The sequence below is a fragment of the Phyllostomus hastatus genome, unplaced genomic scaffold (assembly GCF_019186645.2).
Source record: "Phyllostomus hastatus isolate PE091 unplaced genomic scaffold, TTU_PhHast_1.1 phas_scaffold_317, whole genome shotgun sequence".
Classification (NCBI taxonomy): domain Eukaryota; kingdom Metazoa; phylum Chordata; class Mammalia; order Chiroptera; family Phyllostomidae; genus Phyllostomus; species Phyllostomus hastatus.
This window is the reverse complement of record NW_025334023.1, coordinates 26,146,952-26,174,901: the sequence shown is the minus strand read 5'-3', so window position 1 is coordinate 26,174,901 and position 27,950 is coordinate 26,146,952. Positions and strand designations below refer to the sequence as shown.

At 36.7% G+C, this 27,950-nt stretch overlaps 1 protein-coding gene across 2 annotated transcripts in view; it reads right to left on the bottom strand.

The window, feature by feature from the left end:
- Nucleotides 1–23,689, bottom strand: part of MTMR2 (myotubularin related protein 2) — a 115,270-nt gene extending 91,581 nt beyond the window's left edge. Inside the window, exons 1-2 of one of the 2 annotated variants that reach the window (XM_045818176.1) lie at nucleotides 23,454–23,689; nucleotides 13,830–13,900 (exon numbers count right to left, since the gene is read on the bottom strand). Coding sequence is in view for 1 of the 2 variants with exons in the window: in XM_045818175.1 (XP_045674131.1) it covers nucleotides 23,454–23,533 (80 nt within the window). In the remaining variant the exon portion in view is untranslated. The remainder of the gene's footprint in view (nucleotides 1–13,829; nucleotides 13,901–23,453) is intronic. The other variant, XM_045818175.1, reaches the window with a different exon arrangement.
- Between the last annotated feature and the right edge of the window lie 4,261 nt (nucleotides 23,690–27,950).

The window sequence follows — 27,950 nt, the reverse complement described above, 5'->3', positions numbered from 1 at the left end:
CACTTACCTCAACTAGGCCTGTAATACTTCTCAGTAATCACACCACATTGCCCTTTCCACGTACCCTCATTCTTCTAGACTACTTCAGATTGTTTTTCTTTCTTTACCCTCTCCCACCATCTCCACCTTGAAATTTAGTAGACAATCTAGATTACTATTTCACTGAAAAACATAGAAGGAATCAAAGATCTTCAACAAGTTCCCCTAACTACAAGTTATGTGCACCTGTGCATATATATATACTCTGCCTTCCTTTCTCTTACTGGGGAGAAATCATACACACTCCCATCTAAAGCCAGCACCTCCACTAAACTTCATCTCCTCTCAACTACACAAGAAAATCTCTCTAGAATTTCTTCCCTCTGGTTCCTACATCATAAAATTTTTCCTCTCAATTGATCATTCCAACCAATATAGAAATATGCTATTCTTTCTCTTTCTTCAACCCCTCAGAATACCACTTCATTTCTCTGAGCTTACTGATAGCAAAAGTCTTGAAAGACAGGTTTATGCTCACTGCTTCCAATTCCTCACCTTTCACTCTCTCTGGAACCCACTTCCATCAAGCCAGCAAAAATGCTTTTGTCAAGGCTATCAAGAACCTCTACTTTGCTAAACTCAATTGTCAATACTTAGTCCTCATCTATGAGTAGCATTTGACATAGTTGATCCTTCTTCTTTGTAATACTTTCTCCGCTTTGATTCCAAACACTTATGGTTACCTCACTAGTCACTAGACATTCTTTCTCACAGATCTCTTGTAATGACTGCTTTTTAACTTCTTGCCTCGTAACACTGGAGTACCCCTTAACTCTCAGTCCTTGAACCTCTTATCTTCATTATGTACACCTCCCCTCCTTAATAATCTCATCCAGGCTTACAGCTTGAACATCTTTAACCTACTAAACCCAAATTTATAGTGCTGTTCTAGACTTCTGTCTTGAATTCCAGATCTCAATAACTTGTTTATTTAACACCTCTTTTGGATACCATGTGCCCAAAACCACTCCTGCTCTTCTTCCTGAAACCAGCTCTAACATCTTAGTAAATGGTAATTCTATCTTTCTAAACTTACTTCATCCAAAAACTTTATAGTGTCATCTTTGAAGTTTATTACATGACACGTTTAATCAGTCAGGAAAGCCTGTTGGCTGTACCTGCAAAATATGTCCAGTATCCAATTTCTACCTCTTCAGCCACCGCTATCATCTCCCTCCTTGCGATTCCAATTGCCTATACACCAGCCTCCAAGCTTCTGCATCCCAGTCTGTTCTTAACACAGCAGTATGAGTGATCCTTTTGGAACATCTGATACAGTCACTCCTCTGCAAAAAACCTGACACTACCTTCCCGTCTTACTCAGAAGAAAAGCCAATATTCATAAAATGGCCTAAAAGGCCTTTCACAATCTGCCCCCGCCCTTCCCTCCCTGACCTCATCTTCTCCTATCCTCTTTTGCTCCCTTGTATGACACGGGACTCCTGCTGTTCCCCAAACACAAGTTGTCACCTCAAGACCTCTTTTATACTACCTATAATTAATCTTATCTATGGGAATTAATCTTATCTAAGAGAATTCTTACCACAGATATTTCCATTTTTTTCTTCACTTCATTCAGCTTTTTTGCTGAAATGTTGCCTTCTTGGTAAAGTCTTCCCTGGCCTTTTATTTAAAATTGCAAACCACTCTAAACCCACCCACTCATTTTCTATTCCCTTCTTCCTTTATTTTTCCTAGAATACTTATACCATCTGACATACTTTGTTTTACTTCTTTTCTGACTCCTCCATTTAGTTAATACTTACTGTGTGTGTACTATACACCAGGAACAGTTCACATGCTTATAAAGATTAAATAAAATAATGAGTGCATAGAGTTTATTACCTGACAAACAGAAACACGAAAACAATGTAAGCAACTCTAACAATCTGATCCTTGAAGGAGTTAAATCACCCATAATCAGATAATCTCTGCCAGAGAAAGTTTAGTACAATTTATTTAAAACAAGACAAGTAAACAAAATAATCTCTAGAAAATGAAATTTCACCTCTCCCCTCTAGCAACCAGTTCTAATTGTTAAATCATTGTTGGAAACACAAATCTTTTGTTTTCATAGTAAATGTTGTGTACTATTTTTATTTCATGACCAAAATGGACATCTACAATTAAATGTTTAACATGAGCACTATAAATGTAATCATACTAAAAATCATCTTCACAATGATGCAAGGGACACTTTGGCAAAAGCTTACACACAGATAAACTGCTCTCCCACTCCAACCGGGACATGTAAAGTTAAGGTAGGAGAAAGAAAATTAGGTCTCATAAATCATGGAAAGTCATTTAGCCTCTCAGAGCCTCAATTTCATATTGCAAAGTGAGGATAAAAATACTTGCTCTCCTTATCTCATTTGGTAGTTATAAAAAACCAAGTGAAAATGCCGTCTACATTGTACGATTCTTTTATACATAAATACCACTGTTAAAAAAAAAAAAGAAAGAAAACAGGGGACAAGGAGGGGAAGGAGTCAGCATCCTCAGATTAATAATGTGATAAATTTGGAAAATGAAGTTACTGCTAAAATGTGTAGGACTTGTGTATGAAGTAGAAAACAAGTATGTATGGGGCTATCTAACAAACAGGGCATCTTCTCAGGAAGACTTTCCGGATCAGCATCATTCCTCCTGGATACATGTCCCCCTCAGCACCTTCATGTTTAACTCCTCGCTATTTCTTCCTGGTTCTTTGCTAGTGTTTCCAAGCAAGTTTATGTGTTCAAGTTTGATGAAATGGACAAACTCAATAAATATTTACCAACAAAACTTCCAAAATAAAAATCAGAATTCTTTAGAGATTAACACTTACAACATACTATGTTAACAGCAATAAAATAGGCCAGATCTATTTACACTAAAATAAAGGGATAACTGATTTATAGGTAAAAATACCAAATAAAGAAATATTTGTGATTATCAAATCCATAATTACAAAGAAAAAATACTTATGGAAAAGTCACAAAAGTAACATAATCTCATTTTTTGTGGAAATATCATTTATTGCTGCAGAACAACAGAAAAATTAAACTCAAAAAGATATTACATGTTGATTGCAGATCATGTAGAACACTAAATGGTTTTTCCTTCAGTAGAAAAATTAATAGTCATCATTTCATGTTGGAAGCAGTCAAATATTGTTCTCTTGATAGAGGAGGTTTTTCATTATGAAATATGATAACATTGTGTACCACCCAAAATTTCCTCATTTTTTTAATCTTTGTTCAAGTACAGTTTTCTCCCTTTTCCCCCCATTCCACCCCACCCACCCAACCCTCCCCACTTCCCTCCCATTACCACCCTCCCCCTAGTTTTTGTCCATGTGTCCTTTAAATTTGTTCCTGTAAACCCTACCCATTCTCCCCTGAAATTCCCTCTTCTCTCCCCTCTGGTCACTATCAGCCTGTCCTCTATTTCAGTGATTTTGGTTATATTTTGCTTGTTTGTTTTGTTGTTTAGGTTCCTGTTAAAGGTGACATAATCTCATTTTTGACAAAAGCCAAAACTGAATAAAATTTGGCCACAGTAATGAAAAGATGACATATAAAGATTCACAGTTTTGTGGTCCAAATACACTTTTTAAAATGGTTGGTTCTTAGTTTCACAGATTTCAAACAACAAAGATTTTTAAATTTGTATTCAAATAAAACCATAGCCTTTCCATAATTTCTGCTTTAATCCCTAAATGCTACCTGCCCCCCCCCAAACCTCTGTCTCCTGTCACCAAAAACTTTTAAAAAATTTTCCCAACATATGCTTAGTTGAAAAACACAGCTAGGATTCCAAACTAAGCAGTCATTACCCACATTTTTTTTTAATTGACAGGCTACAGAAAGGGTCACCTCCTAAATTCAAGGCCCTTTATCCTGAATGGTCACCAAAATGGAGCAGGAAGTACTGAGGAAGTGAGGGCTTTGTGAATAATGACATTCAATAACATTCAATGAGTTCAATTCTTTGATGATATTCAAGTCATAAGGAAGACTCAAAGAATGAAACTGTTATACCAGATGGTCTCAAAGTTCAAAGCTAAGACTGTATGTAAGATTCAGAGCACATACATAAAATTCTAGTATCACAAATGAATTGCAGAGTTATAGTTTTAAATATTTGCTAAACTGGCTTTTATAATTAATATCTTTTTCATTTCTTGAGTCAAAATGCTTTTTCCCTCCCACACATTTAAACAAATAAACTATTGTCCCATTTGAAAATGTGATTCAAAGACTTGTGCCTCAAGATCATTTCTTAGCTATCCACAGAAACTTTCCCAAAACAAAGGCCCGTGAACAGCTGCAACATGAAATTTTTTTCTCATTTTTACTTATACCACCATTTTTACTTAGTGTGGCTGTTACAGGGTGCAGCCAAGAGGGGGGGACCCCAAATGGGCATTTGAAATGGGGTCCAGAACTTAAGGTGTCCAGGAGATTTTAAGATGTCTCCACCGCCCCCCCCCCCCCACGGTGTGCGTTGGGAGAAGGGACAAATGGAGCAGGGCCATTGAGAGCTGTTTTGCATAGCAACAGCCTTACAGCTAAGCTCTGGCGTGGTCATTTAACATATCTATAGCCTTTGGCTGGTCGCTTAGATATGTTAAATAGCTGTGGCCATGCCCTGAGCCAGGGGAATGGAAGTAACTTCCCCACCAAGACGTAACGGAAGGGGCAGGGGGGGGGGCAGGTCCCCCGAGTTACAGCGCCTGCGTGGAAGCTTGGAGATGATTAACTCCAGGACATGGAGCCACGCCTGCCCAGACTCATGATGGCAGCCCAGTAAAGCTGGAAGGATATGAGTTCTGGCATGTGAAGCCGAGTATGGGAGGAGTCAGAAATGGGGCTGCAGAGGAAGATTTGGCGCGGGGATTTAAATGGAGTTGCGGCGGCCATTGAGGGAGAACCATGCTGCTTTAGGAAGGAGAGCCATGCGCAGCCCTGAGAGAAGAGAGAACCATGTGGCTGTGGAGGTGCAGAGAAGATCACGGCCATTGGAGAGAGAGCCACACAGCTTTAGCAGAGTGGAGACTCCCGTATCCCAGAGAGGGAGAACCACGCGGCCTTGACAGAGTGGGGACTCCCGTGGCCCTGGGAGAGAGGACCACGTGCCTGTGCCAGAGTGGGGACCCCCACAGCTTTAGGAGGGGAACCACCACCTGGTTTTAGCAGAGATCCCGGAGACTCAGCTGAGGGTGCTGGGAACCCAGGAAGGTCTCCCAGTCGAGATGGAGGACTAACTGGGAAGAACCAGAGGACTGCCTGAGCCATGGACTTCTATTTCCTTTCCTGAGATATGGTACTCTGGACTGGGCAAAGGAAGAAGGAAGGAAGGACTGTGTCTGTTTGTGGGTGTTTTAAGGGACTTTAGGATTTTTGATGAAGACATTAGGTCACTACTTGAAGTCTGTATAGCATTAAATAAACATTTCCTTTCCTTTTCACGAATCTCTGGCATTGAGAGACGTCTTTCCTCGGGCAGCGGATATAACGGACCCGGGGCCTTCTTTCAATAATAGTATATCGTCCCAAGGCCCCTCTTGTTTTGTTCTGTAACATGGCTACCTTTCTATCCAAACCTTTAATCAGGGTTGTTATTAAGAAATAAAATTATAACATGATTCCCTCTGTTCCTTTAAATCCTTAAATGGAGATTAAAAAAAACTAACAAGGTTCAAATATTTAAGCCATAAATACACAGGAAATTCCCAGGCCCTGGATAACCTGAAAGTAATTAATAAAAATAATGGAGAGTTAAGTGTATTTTGAAACAAGAACAATAATAATTTCTAAGAGTAGGTAAAACGTAATTCCTGCCCTCAAAAGCATTAATATCTTTATTCATTTTGGTCAAGTGTGCTATCTCAAAAAAATTATAAACACACATTTTAGAAATTAATGAACTCATTACAGAGATATTTTTTCAACAGTAATAAAATTAATCAAAATATAATTAGCACTGTGGAATACCCTCATTAATAATGTCAGTTATTCTTTATATTTATACTTATTCATATGCAGATTCCTCTTCCCAAGGGGTTCAAAATACCTTAGAGTAAAACTGAAATTATATTCTAATGTACCAAATTTTTGTTATCAACCCTACAGAGGAACAATTAAAGTATATGAGCATGCAAACAATTTATAATCAGAAATGCATTTATCCAAAATTTGCAGAGCCATAGCCCCTGTAAAGGGGAAGTTACTCTCACTAGAATTCCCCTTTCTTTAACCAATTCTTCATTCCACCCTAAACTATATTATTCTCTTTATTCCTAATTTAAAAGAATCAAGTCAATATTATTTAAATGTTACCTTCTGATTCCACACAATAACCAAATGAACAAACATATGCACACTTACATATGAAAGAACAGAACTTAGGTTGACAGTATGAAAGGCATAATATAAGCTCTACTTACTAGTCATGCTGTTTTTTAATAGTCCTGCTACCAGCTTAGCCAGAGTGGCAGTTTTCTTTCCACCACAAGATCAAAACAGAAATCCCATCATCTATTAGTCATTCCCACACATTTACTGGCCTGCTGTAATTATAACAGAATGTCTTCTTCCTTGGCTCACTATACTTAAGTACGATGTTCCACCTTTTTGGTCTCAAACATTCTATTTCAAAGTGTAATATTTAGGTGAACAGTTATACAAACAAATTATTGCTAAGGAGATAGAAATTACTGCTTTTCAAAATAGTATCACTATTTTTTCTTTCAGTTAGGAGATTTTATTTATTTATTTATTTAGTTAGTTAGTCAGTCATACTTATTCCTGCTCTGGCCAGTGTGGTTCAGTTGGTCGGAGTGTCATCCCATGCACCAATAGGTTGCAGATTCAACATCTAGTCAGGGCACATACCTAGGTTGTAGGTTCGATTGCCAGTCAGGGCATGTATGGGAGGCAACCAATCAATGTTTCTCTCATAAATGTTTCTCTCTCTCTTTCCCCTCTTTCCTCTCAAATTAATAAATATATACTTTTTTAAAAAAGAAAATTATGTCTTAATAAATGAATTTGGAGGGAGGACGGAGGATGGAGGATGGAGACTAAGAACCTCTACCTCTAACTAAAAGCCTCCTAGGCACTCTGCTTCCTGTTCTTCCCACTCTTTCCTTCCATTTGAGGAACAGGAACTTCCTAAATCTCATCTTTCATACTCTTTTACAGACATTTACTAATATTATCAATGTATTGTATACTGGGAATAGAATTAAGAACTGATTCATTTTCTTCAAGGAACTTACAGTCTAAAGGTGCTGGATATGTTAAATATCTCTTAATAGTGCAGTGTGGGAACAAAGGGATATAAAGGATGCAACAGAAACCAGGAACAGAACACAAGCACAGAACTGCTTTGTGGCCGAAAACATGAGTTTTAGGGTCACAGAGACTTGGTTTCACCATTTAGCAAGTAATAATTCAGGTAAATTACTTAACCTAAATTCTTTCTTATAAAATAAAATGATACCTTGTAAGACTGTGAAAGGATCAAAAACACTGATACAAAGTGTTCAACATATAGCACTGTGGAAATACAAGAGTACCCTCTTCAGAAGGGAAAACAAGACAAAATCAGAAATAAAGATCTCCTTCTAAGGAGGAATCCACTAATTAAATTTCTAAGGAAAGCACTTAGCCCTAAAAGTATTTTCACTTAAATCTGTACTGTAAAATGTCCTTATTTCACCAAGATAACTGAATGTACAAATTTCTTAACGTAAAAAAGAGTTTTAATGGATGAATCACAATACAAAGTACAAAAATCAGGAGCAAAAGTTTTTAAAAATGCATTACACACATACACACACCCCCTCATGCGCACATATACACATCCTATGTCACTTTCGATATATCCACGCAGAAAACTGCCCCAAAGCTTCTATCACAAAACCAGCTTTATCACCAGTACTTTTCAATGAAAGCATTATGAAAGCATGGACCCTCTCTGGCTCTGCTCGTTTCCTAGAAGGTTAATGAAATTATCATTACTTTATTGTCAATCCCACTACCACTTGTAGGTATTTCACAGCAATGAACAGAAAAATAAAATCCAAACACTAACAGATGTCATAAATATATTTATATTCTGCTTCACCCAATATATTTCAAAGTCCAATAAAAACAGTTCTAGTAAAAGTAAAAAAGTATTTTTGAAAATTAGAGATACAGATAAACATTACTAGCATTAGGCACTCTTAATTCAAAACAATCTGGAAACAAGTCTCACATATTTCATGTCACAGTAAACAAATGCCTCCAGAGGACCTGGGAGAGGTTGCTGATGGTCATTACTGATGGTCTTCAACTTATGGTCATTACTGATCATAGTTGTTACAGTAAGATCAAAACCACTTGCCTTACTTAAACAGCTTCGCTCCTACTGCAGATTTAACTTCTCATCAGTATTCCATGGAAAGAAAAGGTTCTTTTTAAAAGTATTTTCTGTAACTAATGTCCTGATCACATACATAGCATGTTTGCCGAAGAACATTAAAAAATGTGTTCTATATTCTGACTATGAGCAAGCTTTTCTAGAAATGCAAATTCTGCTCTCAATACTTACACAATGGACTACAGTGTCATAAGCACTCTTCATGCACTATTAGTCATTCTGTTGAAAATCTTATTTAAAAAAATAATAAAAGGCCTGTAGTGTGTATAAAGTATTTGGGACACAAAAGACTTATTGTCAGACTATTTGAAGAATACCAAAAATAAAAGAATAACTCCCCCAAACAAATTAATGTACAGCTTATAACTATTTTTATAGTGCTACGCCAGAACCCTGAATTTTTTAATTTAACCAATCTGTAGTATAAAAGAAATGGCATAAATCATCTTATCATTATGGCATCTGATTGACAGAGATGAGAAAGTACATTTTGTATTCTTCAGAGAAACAAAGGGGACTTGAGCTCCGGGACAGCTGGCACATGTTGGCACTTAGTCTGGAAAATCCCAAGGTTGTAAGGTACACGTGGTCTTGGGTGCAGTTTAATTTGTATTATTTTATTTTAATGTCCATCAACTGCATTTCCGAAACTGAAAGTCAGGATGTATTACCTAGTAGTGCAACAGCAAGTCTGAAAATCCAGGTTGTATAAAAAATGGTATTATTTTTTCTGCAGAGCATTGCTTCTTCAAAGATCTTATCTGGAACTATAAATAAATAAAACAGGCAAACGCCTAAGTACTACAGCCAAAATTAGTGTATCTGTAGGGGATTGGGTAAGAACTGGAGAGTGAGAGGGACCTTGGGCTCCAGCTCTGATAAATCTCAACACCCTCAGCAATCCCTTAAAAGAGTTTCTCAGAACTCCTTCAAAAATCTGACTCAAATTCAGTCAAGAGCTAAAATAAAAACTTACATGGATTTATAAGTAGCCTAGAGGGGAAAAGATATTTACACATCAGTTTAACTGAGAAAATGTCATACTAAACTGAAAATTGGTCAGATCATTACAGCTTAAAGCACATTACTCTGAAATTGCATTTCCTTGCAGAAACAAACACTTCCATCCCAAATTGAAGTGTACGGTCAATAAAGTGTACATTAAAAGAGGGGAGTTGACGTACTCAGTAAACACTTGCTCAACAAACACTTTTACCCAGACACTGAAAACACCTGGGGAATGTTTCTCTCAAGACATGGTATCTTGAGAGAAGGACTGGTTCAATCTATGTATCTTTTTATCCTAAGATGAAAAAAATCCCAAACAACAATGGAGACAGACTACTGTCTTTTAGGCTTAAGTGTCTTGATGAATGACCTTGCATGTAATTTTCTCATCCCATTATAAAAATCTAATTCATTATTAAAATGAGAAAGTCACAGAGCCATTCTATAAACTATCAGATAGATATTTTCGTTTTTCTATACATACTATATTAATGAGCCACTCCCCTTTCAGTGTAATGCACACTTGAAACCATAAAAGTAAACAGGTATTTTGTTTTGTTTGTAGAAACTAAGTTAAAACATTCAGTAGGAAAAGAAGAGCATTCAATGTCTCTTTCTGTTGCTAGCCTGGATAGGTTAAGTTAAAAATTTACAGGATTGGCATCATTCAGTGATTCATCCCTCCATAATTTTGAATATTGTTTCCTATTTACCAAATTAGTTGGTACAAATCATAAATAATAAGGACACCATTTCTTGCTTATTTTTGTCTTTTTTCACTATCTGTATAAGGATAAATATCTTTTTAAATATTATTTTAAAGTATTAATACTTAGTATGTATTTTACAAATGTCCCAAGTGTTTTCACATACACTATCTTCCATACATAATATCAACTCTGGAGCTAGACTGCCTAGTACTAAATTCTGGGTTCAATCCCCTGTGAGACCTTGAGGAAGTTAACCTCTCTGTGCTTCAGATTCCCCATCTATAAAGTAGGATTCTGATAATTCTTATAACTCACAGGATTGTTAAAACAATTTAAGTGGATTAATATATGTTAAATACTTAAAACAGTGCCTACCACATGGTATGCACTACATAGCTGTTAACTTTTTAAACTATTGTTATCGTCATCAACCATTATGTGTAGGTCTGATAACAACCCTATAAAGACAGGATAACAGGTACCACTGCACCCTTTCTCCAAATAAAGGAATCCATCAGAGAGAAATCAAGTGACTAATCCAGAGTCACAGTTAAGAAGTGGAATTGGAACTAAAGAACTCAGGACTAAAAGATAATCAAGACTTTTCACTGCACTGTGCAGTATCACTTAACACAGTATATTTTCTGAGTTTACACAGTTCAGTATACTTCTAAAGACCATAGTCACTACTCTTTTAAATATTTAAACACTCAAATCATCTTAGGCAGCACACACTGGTAACCATGCTAAGAAAGAGTCTTTTATCCAAAAGATACTTGTGTATCTTTTCTTATTTAAGTAACAAAATGAGTCAAACTTCTAAAGAGAAGTACACACTAAATAATTTGGTTGGCTGGACAAGATGTACCTGTCATGAGTTTTCCAAAATTTAGAATTTGAAATAGCAAAACATATACCCCATAAAACTTCCATGTTATGATTTATGCCAGGCAGTGAAAGCAGCATGGTATTTCAAGTCAAAGCTCCAGTTCCACCTTTTCAAGCAAGGGACACTGGACAATCATATCACTTCTCGGCACTTTATTTATTCATCTGTCAAATGAGGGCCTACCTGACAAAGCTGTTACGAGAAATAACTTAGATGATGTAGGTTACACAGTTTTGTGACTATAAAAACTACACCAAAATGTGTTCACACTACTTTGATTATATTGATAATACTGAACATTCATTTATTCATTCATTAATCATTTTCCCTTAGAATATTTCTGACAAAATTCTTCCAAAATAGAAGTATCACCCTGAGCATTTTGTGCAATTACAGTATATTAAGTAACAATGTGGATTGGATTAGCACAGTGAAAGAATTTTAAGTAACCTGCAAATTATCTATTCTAGTACCATGTGCTTAAGGGAGACTGGGTAAAATATGAGCCCCCAAAAACAGGAGAACAAGTCAAGTGACAAGCACATGTATTTTCCTTTCTGATTTTAAATTAAACAATAGTAAACATTTTCAGTTAAATCACAAGGAAACTCAGTGGGTGTATTATCATCATACCGGCAACTATATTATATTTGTGTGACACTACAGTTTTCAAAGCATTTCATACATATCATCATAGAAATACAATCAATGCTATTCTGGTTTTTCCTCAAGTGTATTTTAACATTCATAAAACTTCCTCTCTTAGGCAAGTCCCTTAACTTTAGTTGTCCCAACATAAAAAATGAAGGAATTAGAATGCATAATAGACAAGGTCTTTTTTTAGTGCTATTATATTTATGATTTTGAATCTGCGATTACAAAAAAAGCACAAAAAACATTTAATAGGAAGAAAATTTGTAATTACAAAATAAAATAAATTTATCAGAAATGAATGAGTGATTTAAAAAGGTCACTTTTTAAAATATTACAATTAACACATATCCAAAATATCCAAAAAAACTGGGTAATTGCATTTTATAGTTAAACTTAGAAGTGAATTTAAGAATTATAGAGTATTTTAAATAAAATTGGATAACTAGTAATATAAGGTTACAATTCAATAACTATCAATGTACAATACACAATACAAAATATACACAGCACCAAAATTAATTCACACTCTTATAGTTTATAAAATGTTTAAATAGTTTGGTCCCTCAGAGATATTGTAAACACAAACCACAACAATGTAGTACTAAAAATATAAAATAACTTTAATTATTTAATGTCTCTGGCTTGGTACATAAAGCATCAGATTCTGAACCAAGCAAATAAAACCATTCTTAATAGTGTCTAATAGAATCCAAAGAGAAAAACAAAGTTTTTTCATACTACCTATGTTCATGTTTTCATACTACATACTGTTCATACTATAATTTATCAAGTACCTATTTGCACAGCACTGTGCTAGCTACTACCATCATTCAAAAATGAAATCAGAGCCCTCCTCTTCAAAAGCATGAAATGTAAAGGTCAAGTAGGAATAGTGCAATGGGGGAAAAAAGAAAAAGTGTTTTTCCTCTACGTGGACTATCAGGGTTTTTTTCCACTCAATGATTTCAAGATCAAAATCAATCACATAACTGACTACAGATGAAGAAACAGCCCATGTTTTTCATGCACATAACCAATATGTGCTTTTAGTTATTTTTTTAGGAACAATGATGGATTAGCTATAATTTTACATATGCACAGTGAAGCTGTCGGGCTCAACAAAATTCACTATGTGAGTTGGTGAAATCTAGCACTGGAAGTCAGGAAATCACTTATAGCACCCAAAGGCAATACTGTCTGTCACTTTGGGGGAAACAATACCAACCTTTCCTGGCCTTCTATCTATTGGGCCTTTGGGTAAATTATTAAATTTCTCTAGGTCTGTTCTCTTATCTACAAACTTACAGAGTTAGACTAGAATCCAAAAACATCTGGATTGGTGGTTTTCCCTCTAAGTGAAAATTTTGGGCCCACTTCCAGTGCTTCAGAATGCCTGGGCTGGAATATAGGCAGCTACATGTTCACCAAGCACCACACGTGATTGAAATATACAGGTGAGCTTCCCCTGCATTTGAGGACAAGTCCTAGTCACAGTAAATAATCTCTTATGCCCCTAACTGTATTAAAAAAATGACATAATTTGTTTCAGTGCCAAAGTCTTAGGAGTTCTGGATCTAGCATACTGTGCAGAACACAGTAGATGCCAAACAAATATTTACAGAGAGGAAGCAGGGAGGCAGGGAGGGAGGAAGGGAGTGAATAAAGGGAGGAAGGGAGGAGGCCAGCTTGGTAACTGGTAATACTTTTGGCTAAGAAACATACAAAACGGTAGTAAAGTTAAAGTTGGGTAAAGCACACATCAGCAGCTGAAAAGCAAAGACTGCAGTCTCTACACACATGATTTTTTTTTTACACACACACAATTTTAAATAGCATGAGCCCTTGTCAAAGAGCAAAGGAGGAAAAGGAAAAAAACAGTATATGGAAGCCAAAGAATTCTAATGGAAAATTACCGATGACTAAAATTTAGTCCCACTTTTCCCCAGGTAGAAGAGAATACAGATTTTAAGAACTGGGACTTGGAATTGGGACTAAAGTTTGTAGTTATTGGTTATTCATATGCAAAAATTTCATTTGGGGTAATATATGGATTCCAGAATATTGTTGGCAATATTAACTTTTGTCCATTTTTAATTTTCATTTTCCCATTCACTTACATTATAATTTTTGAGATGTTTTATCTTCACTTCTGATGATCTTCAAATGTCAATGGCTCTTAACACATTAACTGAAAACAAACACAAAGGAACTTAGGGGAATTCAGATATTTAAGGAACCCTACAATAAAATATTCTAAATTACTCTGAAAATCCTGTGGGGGAGGGAGGAGTAGGTAGAGAGTAGAAGGGAACTTTGGCATGTGTTTACCTGCTTCACAATTTATCTGATGGTTAATGTAAAACTCTTCTTTTGAATGGTAATGATACTATCCTCTTAATCACCAAACAAAGAAAACAAAATCAAGCTATTTTCTGTGCGAATAAAACATTCAAAGCTAGAGAAAATTCTGTCCAAATATGGACACTCTAACTAAGCTCACTAACATATTGTACACCTTATCCTCCCCCACCCCAGCAGTGCAGCGGTCAAGGAAACTGACTTCTTTAAGGAAACTGGCTTCTTTGTCACTGTCGCCCAATTAACCTGCCCTGGACTGCCCTCTAACTATCAAGCATTGGCCTGTACCTGCACACTAGGTCTTCAGGTTCTCTATAGCACACAGAGCCTGGAGTTAAACAGATTTTGGGGTCAAACATCAAATTGCTCACCCTAATCTCCAGTTTTCACATCTGTAAAATGGAAACAACAATACTGTTTATTTTATATAATTATTAAGGATTATATGAGAAAATATACATTAAGGGATTTAGCACTATGCCCAGCATACAGCAAGCTCTCAATAAATGTTAAGTGCTATCACTTATATTATTTAATGTTAATAGTATTAATTTATTACTACAACAACTATCTATTCCTTGAAAAGCAAAGCTTATGTCAGGTGTTTGCATTTTTAGGTACTGCCTTTGGTTATAACTGAGGATTATTATCCAATACCAGTAACAGAGGACATCTTTATGACAAAAAAAAATTATTTTTGAAGTATACCGAGCAGCTTGGCTCAGCTCAAGTAAATTAGGGCTTGTAATCATTAGCCCATCATCAGCTAAAGTTATTATCCCTTTTGCTAGTGTACAACCACAGAACAAAGTCCGACTTGGACAACTGCTCACTTGCAGTCATCAGTAACGGGCACCTCTGTAAACGAAGGAGAGGATATATTTTTGATGCATATCTATTAAACCCTCTAAGCCAATGAATAATGCTGTATCAATTCAAAGGAGATTTCTCTGCCCTCTTCTACTCACTCTCAAATGCTTCAAATATCAATATTTATATTAGCTGACAAAAAATGCATAAAACACTTATTTCTCTAAATTTTCAATCAAATTTTTAAATCAAAGATATAAAAACAAACATGAAATACTGACAAAACCAGTCATAAAATAACATGGTCCAAAATGACCAGCTTCATTTCCCTTATGAAAACCAAATCTTTAGAATTGAAATGAGAGAAATTACCTAAGTAGGCAGGTAATTACCTAGAATATTACCTGAGGCAATATTCTGGGGCAAAATAAAGCAAATGGATACATGGCTTGGAAATGAACACATCAAACTGCTGAGGCAGAAGCGGTGAAGACCGTCATCCTCACCACCACCACTTTACCATGCAATTCCTTGAGCTCTTCAAGTGAAATAAATGAAATAGCAGTTATTCATTTTTCATGTGTTTTCTACTTGCCTTTCACTTAATGATCTAGCAATTATTAAATGTGTCCCTTTTATTTTATGGTATTAGATTTGGATCATAAAAATCTGGCCCAAGAAAATACACACAAAAAGGTAGAAAGTTAAAAAACTCAGAGTATTCCAAACTGCAGTTCTCTTTTTTGGTCTGCTACAATATATTAACTATCTCTTTCAGTGTATTTTCTATTTTGGTCATTGCACTTGCAAGTCCAAGAATGCCTCTGGTGTAAGTGTTGCAGACTTTCACTGGAAAATGCCTTCCCTGCTTTAAAATGATTCCTTTGGTATACCGTGGGAGAAAATGCTGATTGTCTCCAATACCCAGGCTCTCCTACTCCTTGGAAACTGAAGTCCAACTCTTGGTGCAGCACAAGGCCTCCCAGAAGAGACTATATATCTTATCCTCCCTTGTGGCTAGGTAGGGCCATGGGACCATGTTCTGGCCAACTGTATATAAGTTTAAAAAGACTACGTGTAACTTCAAAAAAGTATCCTTTCAAGAGAGAGAACATGGCTCTCTTTTTCCCTTTCCCCTTCCTTTTGACTAGGATGAAGATAGAGCTCCAACAGCAATTTTGGTTCCTGAAATAACAGTCAAGTTAGACAGAATTTCTGTCCTTGATACTCCAGATTCACCATATCAGATCTATATTGACTATCTTTGGGCTTTTTTTTTTTATCCTCACCCAAGGACATTTTTTCATTGTTTTTTAGAGAGAAAGGTAGGGGGAGAGAGAAATATTGATGCCAGAGAGAAACATTACTGGTTGCCTCCCATATACACCCAGACCAGGGATTCTAAGTCCCTGGACAGGGAACCAAACCTGCACACTATGTATGTGCCCCCAACTAGTAATTGTTGAACCCACAACACCTCAGTTACAGGAAGACGCTCCAACCAACTGAGCCACACCAGCCAGAGGGACTATCTTTGGGCCTGTGTGTGTGTATGTGTGGTGGGGTGGGGGTGGGGGAGATTATCTCTATTTTAAGCCACAGTTAGTTTGGATTTTCTGCTATACTCTGCTAAACTTAAACCCTAACTTAAAAAAAAAAAAAAGGAGAGAGAGTTTTCCAAGTATCAGTATTTAGATTTTTTTAAGTCTACAGATTAGAACATATTTTAAAAGTTAATTTTTATTATATTGAAAACATAGATTGGCCCTTATTTCATCTAGAATAAAAACTGTTTAGTGAGCCTAAGAGTTAATCACATCCAGTAAGAGTCTTTGAAAGAATGAAATTTCATCAGCAATTACTGCCATGGGTACTATGTACTTGAGCAGGGGAAGAATTATAAAGCTTGCTCATTAGCGGTCTGTACAGATGACAATGTTGATACATATATAGAAACACATTAAGAGGGATAAACACAATTAGTTCTGTGTAATAAAGTTACAGGAAAGGGAATTGAGATTATTATTTTCATTAAGAGGACATCTTCTCTAGTCCCTTTAATTTTAATAACCTTATACCAATCTTTTCTTTTTTTATAGTTCCATTTTTAACCTGACTTCCTGTGGAAGCCAGGCTTACAAAATCACTCCCAATCTTGACTATAACCTCTCAATAGTTTTTAATCCATGTAAAGCATACAATAGGCACAAACTGCTTTACCTATTCAAAACTAATTACCTTAAAAAGAGAAAATATTCTATACTAAAATCCACTGGTCAACTGCTGAATCACATGCCATCTTTGGCCCAGGGAGATTCTGAATACAATAGCATTAACCTAGCAGCTTTCCAAAACAAACTTAATGCTTTCTGGACATCTGTATCTGGGTTATTTCCTTCCCTTGGGCATAATTCAGGCTTTATTGGTTCAGGTGATGTCCTGAATCACCTCTTCATAACACATTTTTTACATGCATGCTACCATTAATGTAGCTCATCTAGGATCTATTTTTAAGAAAAAGCCTAAGATGTGTATTCTTGATTTGTGTTACTCACGGTGGAGAAATAAAAGACCTGGGAAAATTCCCTAACAATTAGATACAATAAATCTATGAGATGACTTACTTTCTACTACTTCAGTTAATATTTTACAAAAATGCTCTCAAGTAATAGGCTTATTGTAGGTAGCTCTAACACAGGTCATCACTTAGCCTATTTCAACTAATACTGATGCAGTTACTAGGCAACAATTAGTAAAAGACTGAAGGCAGTGGTTCTCAAACATCTCCATGTATCAGTATCACCTAGAGGACTTGCAAAAGCACCAACTGTGGGTTCCACCCCCAGAGTTTTTCATTCAGTTAGATATGAAGTGGGACCAGGGAATCTACATTTTTAACAAATTCCCAAGAGTTGCTGATGCTACTGGTCTAGGAACTATGGATCTACATTAATAGAGGACTACTCATGATAGCATAAGGAGGAAAGAAGAAAACATATATGGATCCCAATCTTAGCTGTGGTATTAACATACACTTTTGATTAGTAATGTAATTAATCTCTTTAAATGCGCTTTCTGAAAATCTACACAATAATTACTAATTAGTTTGTAATAATATCGTATCTTATCTTACAGAAATTTTAAGTTTTTTTAGAGTCCCAGAATAATGAAATCCAACACAAGTAATCTTTAGGCTATTGATATTTTCAATGTCAGATGCAAAGTGCTAATAATAAGGCCAAAATTGGTGGTTCAACCTGTTAGCTTCACTTTGCTCTATGGCTATAGCTTCTACAATAAGTCCTGGCCAGCTGCCTCAAAAGACATGCCAAGAGTCACAAAGGAAATGTAAGAATGTATGATTGGACACAAATCCATCACTACTACTGGAAAAACAACCCAAAAGCATATTTCCTACCAACAACATATCTATCAATGACCTTGAAGATAAAACTAAAGATGAGACCTTGCTACAAAATGTGTTTTAGAAGTCTTAAAAACTCTCCTACCTCTTCAGTTTATAAGTACCATCAAAGTTCATGGAAACAGAAATCCAGAGTTTCTTGTTTTCCAGTGATGACAATTTCAAGGAAGACTCCATTTAAAAATGTATATAGTTGGACAGTACATTTTCAGTATATTATGGGTACCTCCCCTTTGATTTGTTTTAATCTAAGTTAAATGTAAGTATGGGATATTTATAAGTGATAATGAATTTATAAACTAAAAATCAACTGATAAATCAAAATAATCTGAAACAAAGCAGTGGTGCCCAGAATAATCACAGCATGAGGATACATAAAGGATTAAAGAAATACACATGAAATAAAATCACCGACAAGATAAGTTGGGAAGAGTACAAAAGTAATCAAGAACAGCTGATGGAAACGCAGGTTGACTAAGAGAACATAATATCACAAAGACATATAGGACTAAATACAGGAAACATAATGCAGTAAATAAAATCAGCTCAGGGTGTCAAGGGGCTTCATGCAAGAATAACTTCATCTTGAACTTGAAGTTGTGAGGTTATAGGCAAAATTCAACTGAAGAAAATGCTTTTTCCACTCAATCCTTTGAGTGGAAACAACAAATAAGCAAGTGGTGAACATTCAGTCACCATTTCTTTATTCAAATGTTCACTGGGCACATATTTGGCACTAGACAAACATGGCTGACCCTTGAACAATATGGGAGCTGGGGTGCCGACCCTCCAGCAGTTGAAAATCGAAGTATAACTTTTGACTACTCAAAAACTTAGCTGTCCCTCAGTGCCTGCATGGGATTGGTTCCAGGAACCCCATAGATATCAAAATTCACAGATATGTTAAGTCCCCTATATAAAATGGTGTAGATCAATGCATCCAGTGGCTCTCCGTATCCGTGAACTCCCAACTATGATCAAAACAGTACAGGTATTTATTGAAAAAAAAATCCAGCCCTGGCTGGTGTGGCTCAGTGGATTGAGTGCTGGCCTGTGAACAAAAGGGTCGCCGGTTCGAATCCCAGTCACAGCACATGCCTGTGTTGGAGGCCAGATCCCCAGTAGGGGTGTGCAACAGGCAACCACACATTGATGTTTCTCTCCCTCTCTTTCCCTCTCTGTAAAAATAAATAAATAAAACCTTTAAAAAAAAGAAAAAAAAGAAAAAAATCCACATGTAAGTGGACTGGTGCCCTTCAAACCCATGTTGTTCAAGGGTCAACTGTATTAGCATTTGATCATACATAGTAAAAGTAAAGAAACACACTCAAGCAATATATTTTATAGCAGCAGACAAACTGGAAAAATAGAAAACCAGACTAAGGCAGAATAGTACCAATATAGTTTTCAACTTTGCTGTATAACTCCTACAATTCTGAGGCTCTCATAAAATAGCTATAATATATAGCCTACAGTATTGTTTTATCTATATCTCATATAAGTCACATATTTCTATCAAGAATCAGAGCAAAGACAATAAGAATAAAATTATAGAAAACAAATTATCATTATGCTGAAATGAATTTTTTCACAACTCTGTGGGTCTGAACATGTAGAAGAATGGGCAATATAGAGCAAGATGATGTACAAGAGCTGCTGAACAGCTCATTGTAGCAGGGTAATACCAGACAGGACTCACCAAAGAAAATTCCATTTTTTTAAGGATGCTAATTAGGAAACTGCTATCGTCGTGTCATATAAAGAATCAAATGCACAAGGATGAAAAGTATAGCATAGGGCATGTAGTCCAGTAATATTGTAATAACTACGTGTACCAGGTGGGCCCTAGACTTATCGGGGATCACTTTGCAAGTTATGTAGATATCTAACCACTATGTGGTGTACCTGAAACTCATATAATATTGAATGTCAACTGTAACTGAAAATTTTTTTTTAAAAAGTCAAAAGAAAGAATGCAATTGCTCTTTTGTGACCGAAGGCAGCAAGCCTATGACAACCTAGAAGGCAAAACTAGAAGCCATAACGAGTTTGAGATGAGTATGCATATATATGTATATATGTCTCTCTGTGTGTATACATACACACATATGTATATATGTATATATACGTGTGTGTGTGTATATATCAAGACTCAACATATGTTTCCTGTGCACTACAGATCCCACAAGAGCCAGTCATCCAACTTCAATGGAGTGCATCATTTAAAATTTTTTTAAAAAGGGCAACCTGATAAGTTTGTGTATTGTTTTTCAGACTTATATACTTCCCAAAACACCTTACAAATTAACATATTTAAACACAACACGTATTTAAACTGAATCTAATAAAAGGAATTAGAGATGAGTCTATTACCAACTTCAGTTACAAATTTGCTAAGCTAAAGAGGATAATCAGTTACATAGTTTCCATTTTCAAACAAACAGGAAATACACATAATTTTTTGCATAATTTTCATTGGAGCTAAACTCAGCAGAAATTTATGTCAACTTAGTATGTAAAAGACAATCTACAACATATGAAACTGTATTATTAACCATATTTTGCAGGGATATCAAAACAAATTCACAAGGTAATTTTCTAATACAAAATTTGAAATAAAAAATTTCCTAATTGTATAAAACAGAAAGCATAAAAATAAACTACAACTTAAAAGCAACATTTCTGCAAAAGGCTGAGATAACATAGTTCAAACATCTATTTTTTGGTTAATCATAGGTTAACAAGTAAAAACAAGCTGGGCAGCCACTTAACATAGATAGCTATTATAACCATGGTTGTCCGCCCTGCCTTTGTACTAGAATCACCTGTGATTGTCAGCTTAGAGTAAGTGCAAATACAAACTTTCCAAAAAGTGTCTACAATGTAGCTATTCTTTACTGTTGATAAAAGTGCCACCAATAGTTATAATCATTCATGAACTAAAAGATATAAAAGATTTAGCAAGGATGAATTCTATACAGTAGACATTCAATAAATGTTATCTTTCTACCTTCAAAAGCAGAGGCATGCAAGCTGGCATTGACATGCGAAAGTGGAGAGTCGTACTTATATTTTTGTCCAGAGAAGATGACACTAACATGATAGTCAAAATTCTTTCAAAAAGCTCTTAAATTCTTCCATTAGTAACATAATTTTTTATTAAGATATTAAAATAGATCTATAAACTCTAACTACAATTGCTGAGCTTTCTTTTATCTTTAGGAAATAAGTGTTTAAGTGGCACAATTAGGTACATTAATTTGTAATAATAAACAACATTTATTTAGTGTAATTTCAAAAACCTAAAACAAAGGTTATTTGTAAAGGAAATATTTGATAAGAATGCACTCACCTTAGTAAGTGACAAAATACATTCTTAATTAATAAGTGATATGAATAAGAATGATTGATAAGAATGCATTCATCTTAGTATTATCAAGGTAAAGAATGATAGAAATTTAGAGTTCTAAGAAATCTTAGAGATCCGCTAGATCAACCCCTTATTTTAAAAGATGAGAAAACTTCATATAGAAAAAGTTAAATGATACAGGCCAACTAGCTACCTAAAACAAGCAAGGATTTTAGAGCCTGGGCCTCCTGACTCCTAGTACTTTCCATTTTCTAAGAGACTATGCTGCCTCCTGTAGTTTTAAATCCTCTGACTTGGATGAGGTTACTGGTTGTCTCACTGGTTTTCTTTACATTCTATTCTGAACCGTAGTTGTCATTTGTAACTTTCCCATAAAATTATAATTTTCCAATCTGTTTTCTGAATGGTTGTACAGAAGAGTATGTAAATTTTCAGCTTTCTAAATTTCAGACTAGTAAACATAGGTTTCACAAAATGCTTCAGTGCACAATGTACACAATCAAACGCAAAGAAAAATTCTCTCCTGGATAATTCAATCTAAAAATTCAAAAATACATTTACTGAGCAACTCTGGCATGCAAGGTCTCTGTCAACTGCTGGGGATAAGCAGCTGAACAAGTTATGGCCCTTGTGTTTAGTAGCTTATAACCTAGTAGAGAAGACAATTAAACCAACAATTAAGCTGTGCTCGTTAATGACTCCAAAAAAGGGAGACTAGTGCCTATAGGAAGGGAATCTAATTTAAAATGATGGAATCAGCTCATACTTTCCCAATGAGGTCCAGAACAGCAATAGGGAAAAAAATACCAGTATCACTCATATTCATCAGAGTCCAAAATGAATTAAAACAGACAGCAACTTCAATTTACTCAGGGGGAAAAAATTGTGTGTGCACTATTTTTCAATGGAAAAGAACGACTTCCTTGTGGCTAAATAACAAATACAATCTCCAATTATTTCTTAACAAAATTTTAAATCGCTATTTTAAAGAAACCAAAGAAAAAACTTGCACCTAAAACCTGTCTGCTTGATATTCACAAGAACTCTCTCCAAAGCTGCATACTAAGTTCTCAAAATTACGGGGGTGGGGAATCTCATCAGGTAGAAGAGAAATAACCTGGAGAACCGGTAACCTAATAAGAAAACTACCACTCACTATTCACTCAGGGATGAGAATTACTCAGATTTCTAGGTAATGACTTTCAGCTGGAAGATATAGACAAGCGAGCACAGTGGGCATTTTTATTTACATTCTTAAGTAAAGTAGGGGGATGGGTTCAGAGAGTTGGAAAAATCATCAGATATATGAAAGTGAACTGACAGAAAAGAGAGGAAAGGGATGGGCAAGAGTTCAAAAACCAAAGCCATAAAGATGGGTTGAAGAAAAGCTGGAGGGTAGTTTGGGAAAGAATAGTAAAGAAAAAGGCAGGGAGGAAATGGGGCAAAGGGGAGGGAGTAGGGATGTCTAAAAAAATTGATTTGAGAGGAAACGAGCGACCAGAGAAAGGAGTGAACAGAGCTACCTCAACCGGGGATAAAACTAAATTGGAATACAAAAGGTAGAGGGGGCGTTAGAGAAGCAGTGAGCTTTAACCTCCTTTTTCCCAGCCTCTACGCCCCAGAGAGGGAGGAAGTGGCTCTCTCAAGTCCCAGGGAAGGAATTCCGGCGCAGCCTTGGAGAACCAGAGTCTGCCAGTTGGGACACCATCCAGCGGTCCCCGGACCCTCTCATTCCCCTATCCCTTGGACGCTGGGCGGGGCCCTGGGCGTCCCAGTTACCTGGACAGGGAATCCACGCTGGGCGGCCGTGCTGCCGCTGGGTGGGTGTCAAGACTCTCGCAGCTTGAGCTCTTCTCCATGGCGCGGCGCGGGCAGAGGGACGGAAAGGCTGAAGCGACCTCCACCGCAACCGGGCGGGAGGAGCAGAGGGAGGAGTGCGCCGGCCAGGACCTCGGTCAGGCCAACGCCGGCCCGGGAGGGAGACCGGAAGCGGCCATGTTCCCCCAGACTGCACCGCGCCCGGGTGCTGCCGGGGAGCGGGAGGACCCTGTGGCGCCCCTCGGACGCCGGCCGGGACGTGTTGCTCTAGCAGCATCCTCTCGTGCTGCCTCTGAGCAAGGGAGGTGCTGGCTGCTGGGGTGAGAGGGTCCCACGAGGCTGTAGGGATGAAGAGCCTGTGGAAGGAGGGAAATTTTAGAAATAAGAGATGCTGAAGAGAATACTAGGGACGAGGGTCTCAAAAGAAAGTCAAGGATCTGAGGGGCGAGCGTAATTGAGACAGGAATGTGGAGGTCAAGGAAGGCCAGATGACAGGGTCTTAAAGGAATGTGGGCGAACGGTAGGATGGATGTTAAAGGCGCAGAAAGGACTGGGGAGACAGTGTCAGGAAGGGAGGAAGAGAACGGAATAGGATAGGAGAGGTAAAATGGCAAAATACTCGCCAGATTTAGGGTCCTAGAATAATGATTAAATACTTACTAAGTAATGATTAAAGGATGTTTTAGAGCCAGTCAGCCCTCAACTCAAAATCCTGCCTCTGCCAGATCCTTGCAGTGTAACCCTGGACATTGAACGTAAACTTGGTTATCTGTAAAATAGGAAGAATAATAGTTTTGCAGTTTACATGAGTTAGTACATGTAAAATGCCTAAAACAATGCTTGGCACATAGTAAGCACTCGAGTATTAGCTGTTAGCATATATTAGCTGTTATAACAACCCACTTCATAAGGGTTGTTAAGATGGAATGGACTAATGTATATAAACAGTTTCTAACTCAAAAACTTCAAAAAATGGTGGCTGCAGGAGGGGGAGATAGAGTGAGAGTGGCAGAGTGGTAAGGGAAGGGTAATAGGGAAAGCGTTGGACTGATGGAGGTGGGGTGGGGAGTGGTAATGCTCATCTTTCTATTTCCACTCCAACCCTGGGCCAATATTGTATTTAGAAAGGGCACTAGAAAAGAACCTGAAAAGTTCAGTTCTGCTGTGACTTGGAGTCTCCATGGTCTGCAAGTGTCTGAAAGGGAAAAGCACTTTGGCATTAATCCATTGTCACACAGATATAGAAGAGGAAATTCAGAGGGAACTGATAAATATGCAAAAAAACAAAATCAGACACATGCTACTGGATGTGGTGGTGTTGGTTAGAGAGCAAACTTTTAGTCATCATTCCTGCCCTCTCAAATTCCCCTGCAGAACAGGAAGGGAGGGGAAAGGATGGAGTTGTGATAAGAGAACAGGAACTGGGTGCAGAGGAAATGCTTCTGCCGGTAATTTTCTGTGTACAGAGGACACAGGAAGGACATGGAGAGGATACCATAAAGGAATTTTTTTGATTGAGGTTGAATCCCAGTCACCTCATGTATGGTGTAGGAAATGTGCAAAATTTATTTCTGTAAAAAATTGGACATTTTTTAAAAAACCCTTGCTAGGATAAGTAGAATTATGTTGATTTAAACTAGATTTAATTTATATTGACAACTGATGTTTTCAAGAAAATCTTATAAAGACAGTGAAATATTAACTTGCAATTACATTTCCCAAAAGAACAACCTAGCCAAGTTATATTCGTCATAAGCTAGAATACTTATTAAAATGAATTAATATGTGAGAAAGCACGAAATGCTTTGCCTTTCTGTTCCCTTCTAAAGCTTGGCAAGGACAGAATGATAGCCAATGTTTTTTATTTCTATAATTTTTGAAGAGACCTTAACTGTACTCCTCTAATAGGCAAAGAGAGTAAGTAGTCCAGAAACACATAATAAGCATAAACATCTACAATGACTCATAAATAATTTACTAGTACTTCCCCATCCTACCTGCCTTCTAAAATGCTGACTCACTGTTACTTGATACTTCGACATAGGTTTTCCAAGCTAAGTTTGGTGAAGACTGATGAATCTTTGAATGGGAGACCCGCATATTACTGCCCAGTTTATTTCTAGCACTTGAAACCATCTGCCTGATGATGTAATAATTTGTATATGGGCCAATCTAGTGATTACTAAAGAACACTAATATTAAGTGTAGAGATTTTTGAACCAGTTGAGTCTGAATTGGAATCCTGCTTTTGTCACATATTTGTTGCATGCTTTTGATTAAGCTGCTTCTCCAAGATGCAGTTTTCTTATCCCTAAAATGGAAATTAAAATACCACATAATATGTTGTTTTTCTATACACAGAGTTGGTTGAACAATAGGCTCTCAGTAACTGGTTTTGCTACTGTTATTGTTCTGTGAACTTACTGTTTTACTTCTCACCTGAACAGTAAGACAGTAACTTCTCAGATTGAACAACAAACAAATAATACCTTAATCTCAGCTGTAAATTAAAGTAGTGCTGAATTCTTTTTCTGACAATTGACTGCTATGTCTGTCATTTATTCATATATATATAATCTCCAAGAGAAGTCAACTTGATTAGGACTTTCTGTACCTAAAGAACATTTTAGCCTGTCAGGTCATTCAGAAACTATTGCTACAATCAAATTATAGCCTAGCCTCATCTCTCCTATTAAATGGTTAACTTGAGAGCTTCCCAAGGTTAATTTTCTTACTTGCAATCTAGACCAGTGTTTCTCAAATTATATGTGGAAAGAACCAGTTTTTTGTTTTTAATTTCCATACCATCACCAACCAATTTTTTTAATATATGAAAAATTAATGGTTAGAAAAAAGTTTAAGGAAAACCAAAGGCATGCCAAATAAAAGGGCTCTTTGTTCCTTATATTTAGCAGATACAAAATTGCCCCATAAAAGATGCATGAAAGATGCATCAAACACGTATTCTCAATTCTGTCCTCATCTCATCATGAACAAGGCAACAAATAATTCATGTACTAACACTGGTTGGCAGGTCACAATTTAAACAGCACTGATTTGGATCTATAGGTTTATTGCCTGTCAGTTTATCAAAGGCTGTTTACTAGATGATCTGAATTAGAATAAGGAAATAAACATCTTTTGAGATAGTAAAATGGTGGATTATGGACAAGTAGAGGAATACTTCTGCTTCTCTTAAAACATATGCCAAAAGTAAAATCTTTGGAAATATTAAGCATACATAAACCTTATAATTAATTATTTCTATCCAAACATTTACATTTTTTTTATTACTTTGGATTGGAGAATTCTTCTAGTATGGAGGAGTAAGCTTCCAACAGAAATGTGGAGAAAGTAACCAACAGAAAGTGAGTTTCCCATTTTCGCTTTGACCTATAGACAGACTAAAATTATGGTTCAGTACAGGGTGTCAAAAACTCACAAAGAAAGCCTGCTATTTTTCTGGTGTGAGGAACCAAGAGAAGGCAGCTCAGGGAAGCTAGAAAATGAGGCAGAAATTCAGAAAAGAAGAACCAGAAAAGGGAACTCTGAACTCTACAAACTCAGATACTCTCTGGCTAGGTCCTCTTTTTATTTGAATAACATAAAGGCAGGATGCAGGTAGCTCAGATAAAAGTACTAAAAATAGAATATCCTCCTACTACGTCAGATAAAAGAATTTAAACAAGGTTTGAGCTGTTACCCACTATAAGCAAGACAAAATTCTCATCTGGTTCCAACCAAGTTAATTTCTTGCTGAACAAAGGATCCACACTTTGCAGAGGAATAAAACAAAATCCAGAGACTCCGAAACAATGTTCCTAACACAGTTCAGAATTGCTTGACATAAAAAGTAAGAAGAGCTCTGGCCAGGTTGCTTAGTTGGCTGGAGTGCCATTGTCCCAGATGCCAAAATGTTGCAGGTTCCATTCCGGGTCAGGGCATATATCTAGGTGACTGGTTTGATCATCTGTTGGGGTATGTAAGGGAGGTAACCAATGGATGTCCCTCATATCAATTTTTCTAAGATCAATGAACATATCCTTTGGTGAGGATTAGAAAAAACAAATGGGACTTATTCTCAAAAGAAAAGATGATAAAGGAGAGGCTAAATTTCAGATCATGCAGATACTAGAATTATCAATGGCTTTAAAGCAGCTAATATGTTCAATGAGGTAAAGCAAAATACATTGTAATCAATGAAAAAGTATTAAAACTCAGAAGAGGAATCAAACACATAAAGAACCAAATAGAAATAGTAGGAAAAATACAGTGCCTAAAAATAAAAAGATTCACTGTCTGGGCCTAGTGGCAGAATGGGTTTAACAAAAATGTCAGAAACTTCCTGGCTGGCGTAGCTCAGTGGATTGAGCGTGGACTGAGAACCAAAGTGTCCCAGGTTCGATTCCCAGCCAGGGTACATTCCTGGGTTGCAGGCCATAACCCCCAGCAACCGCA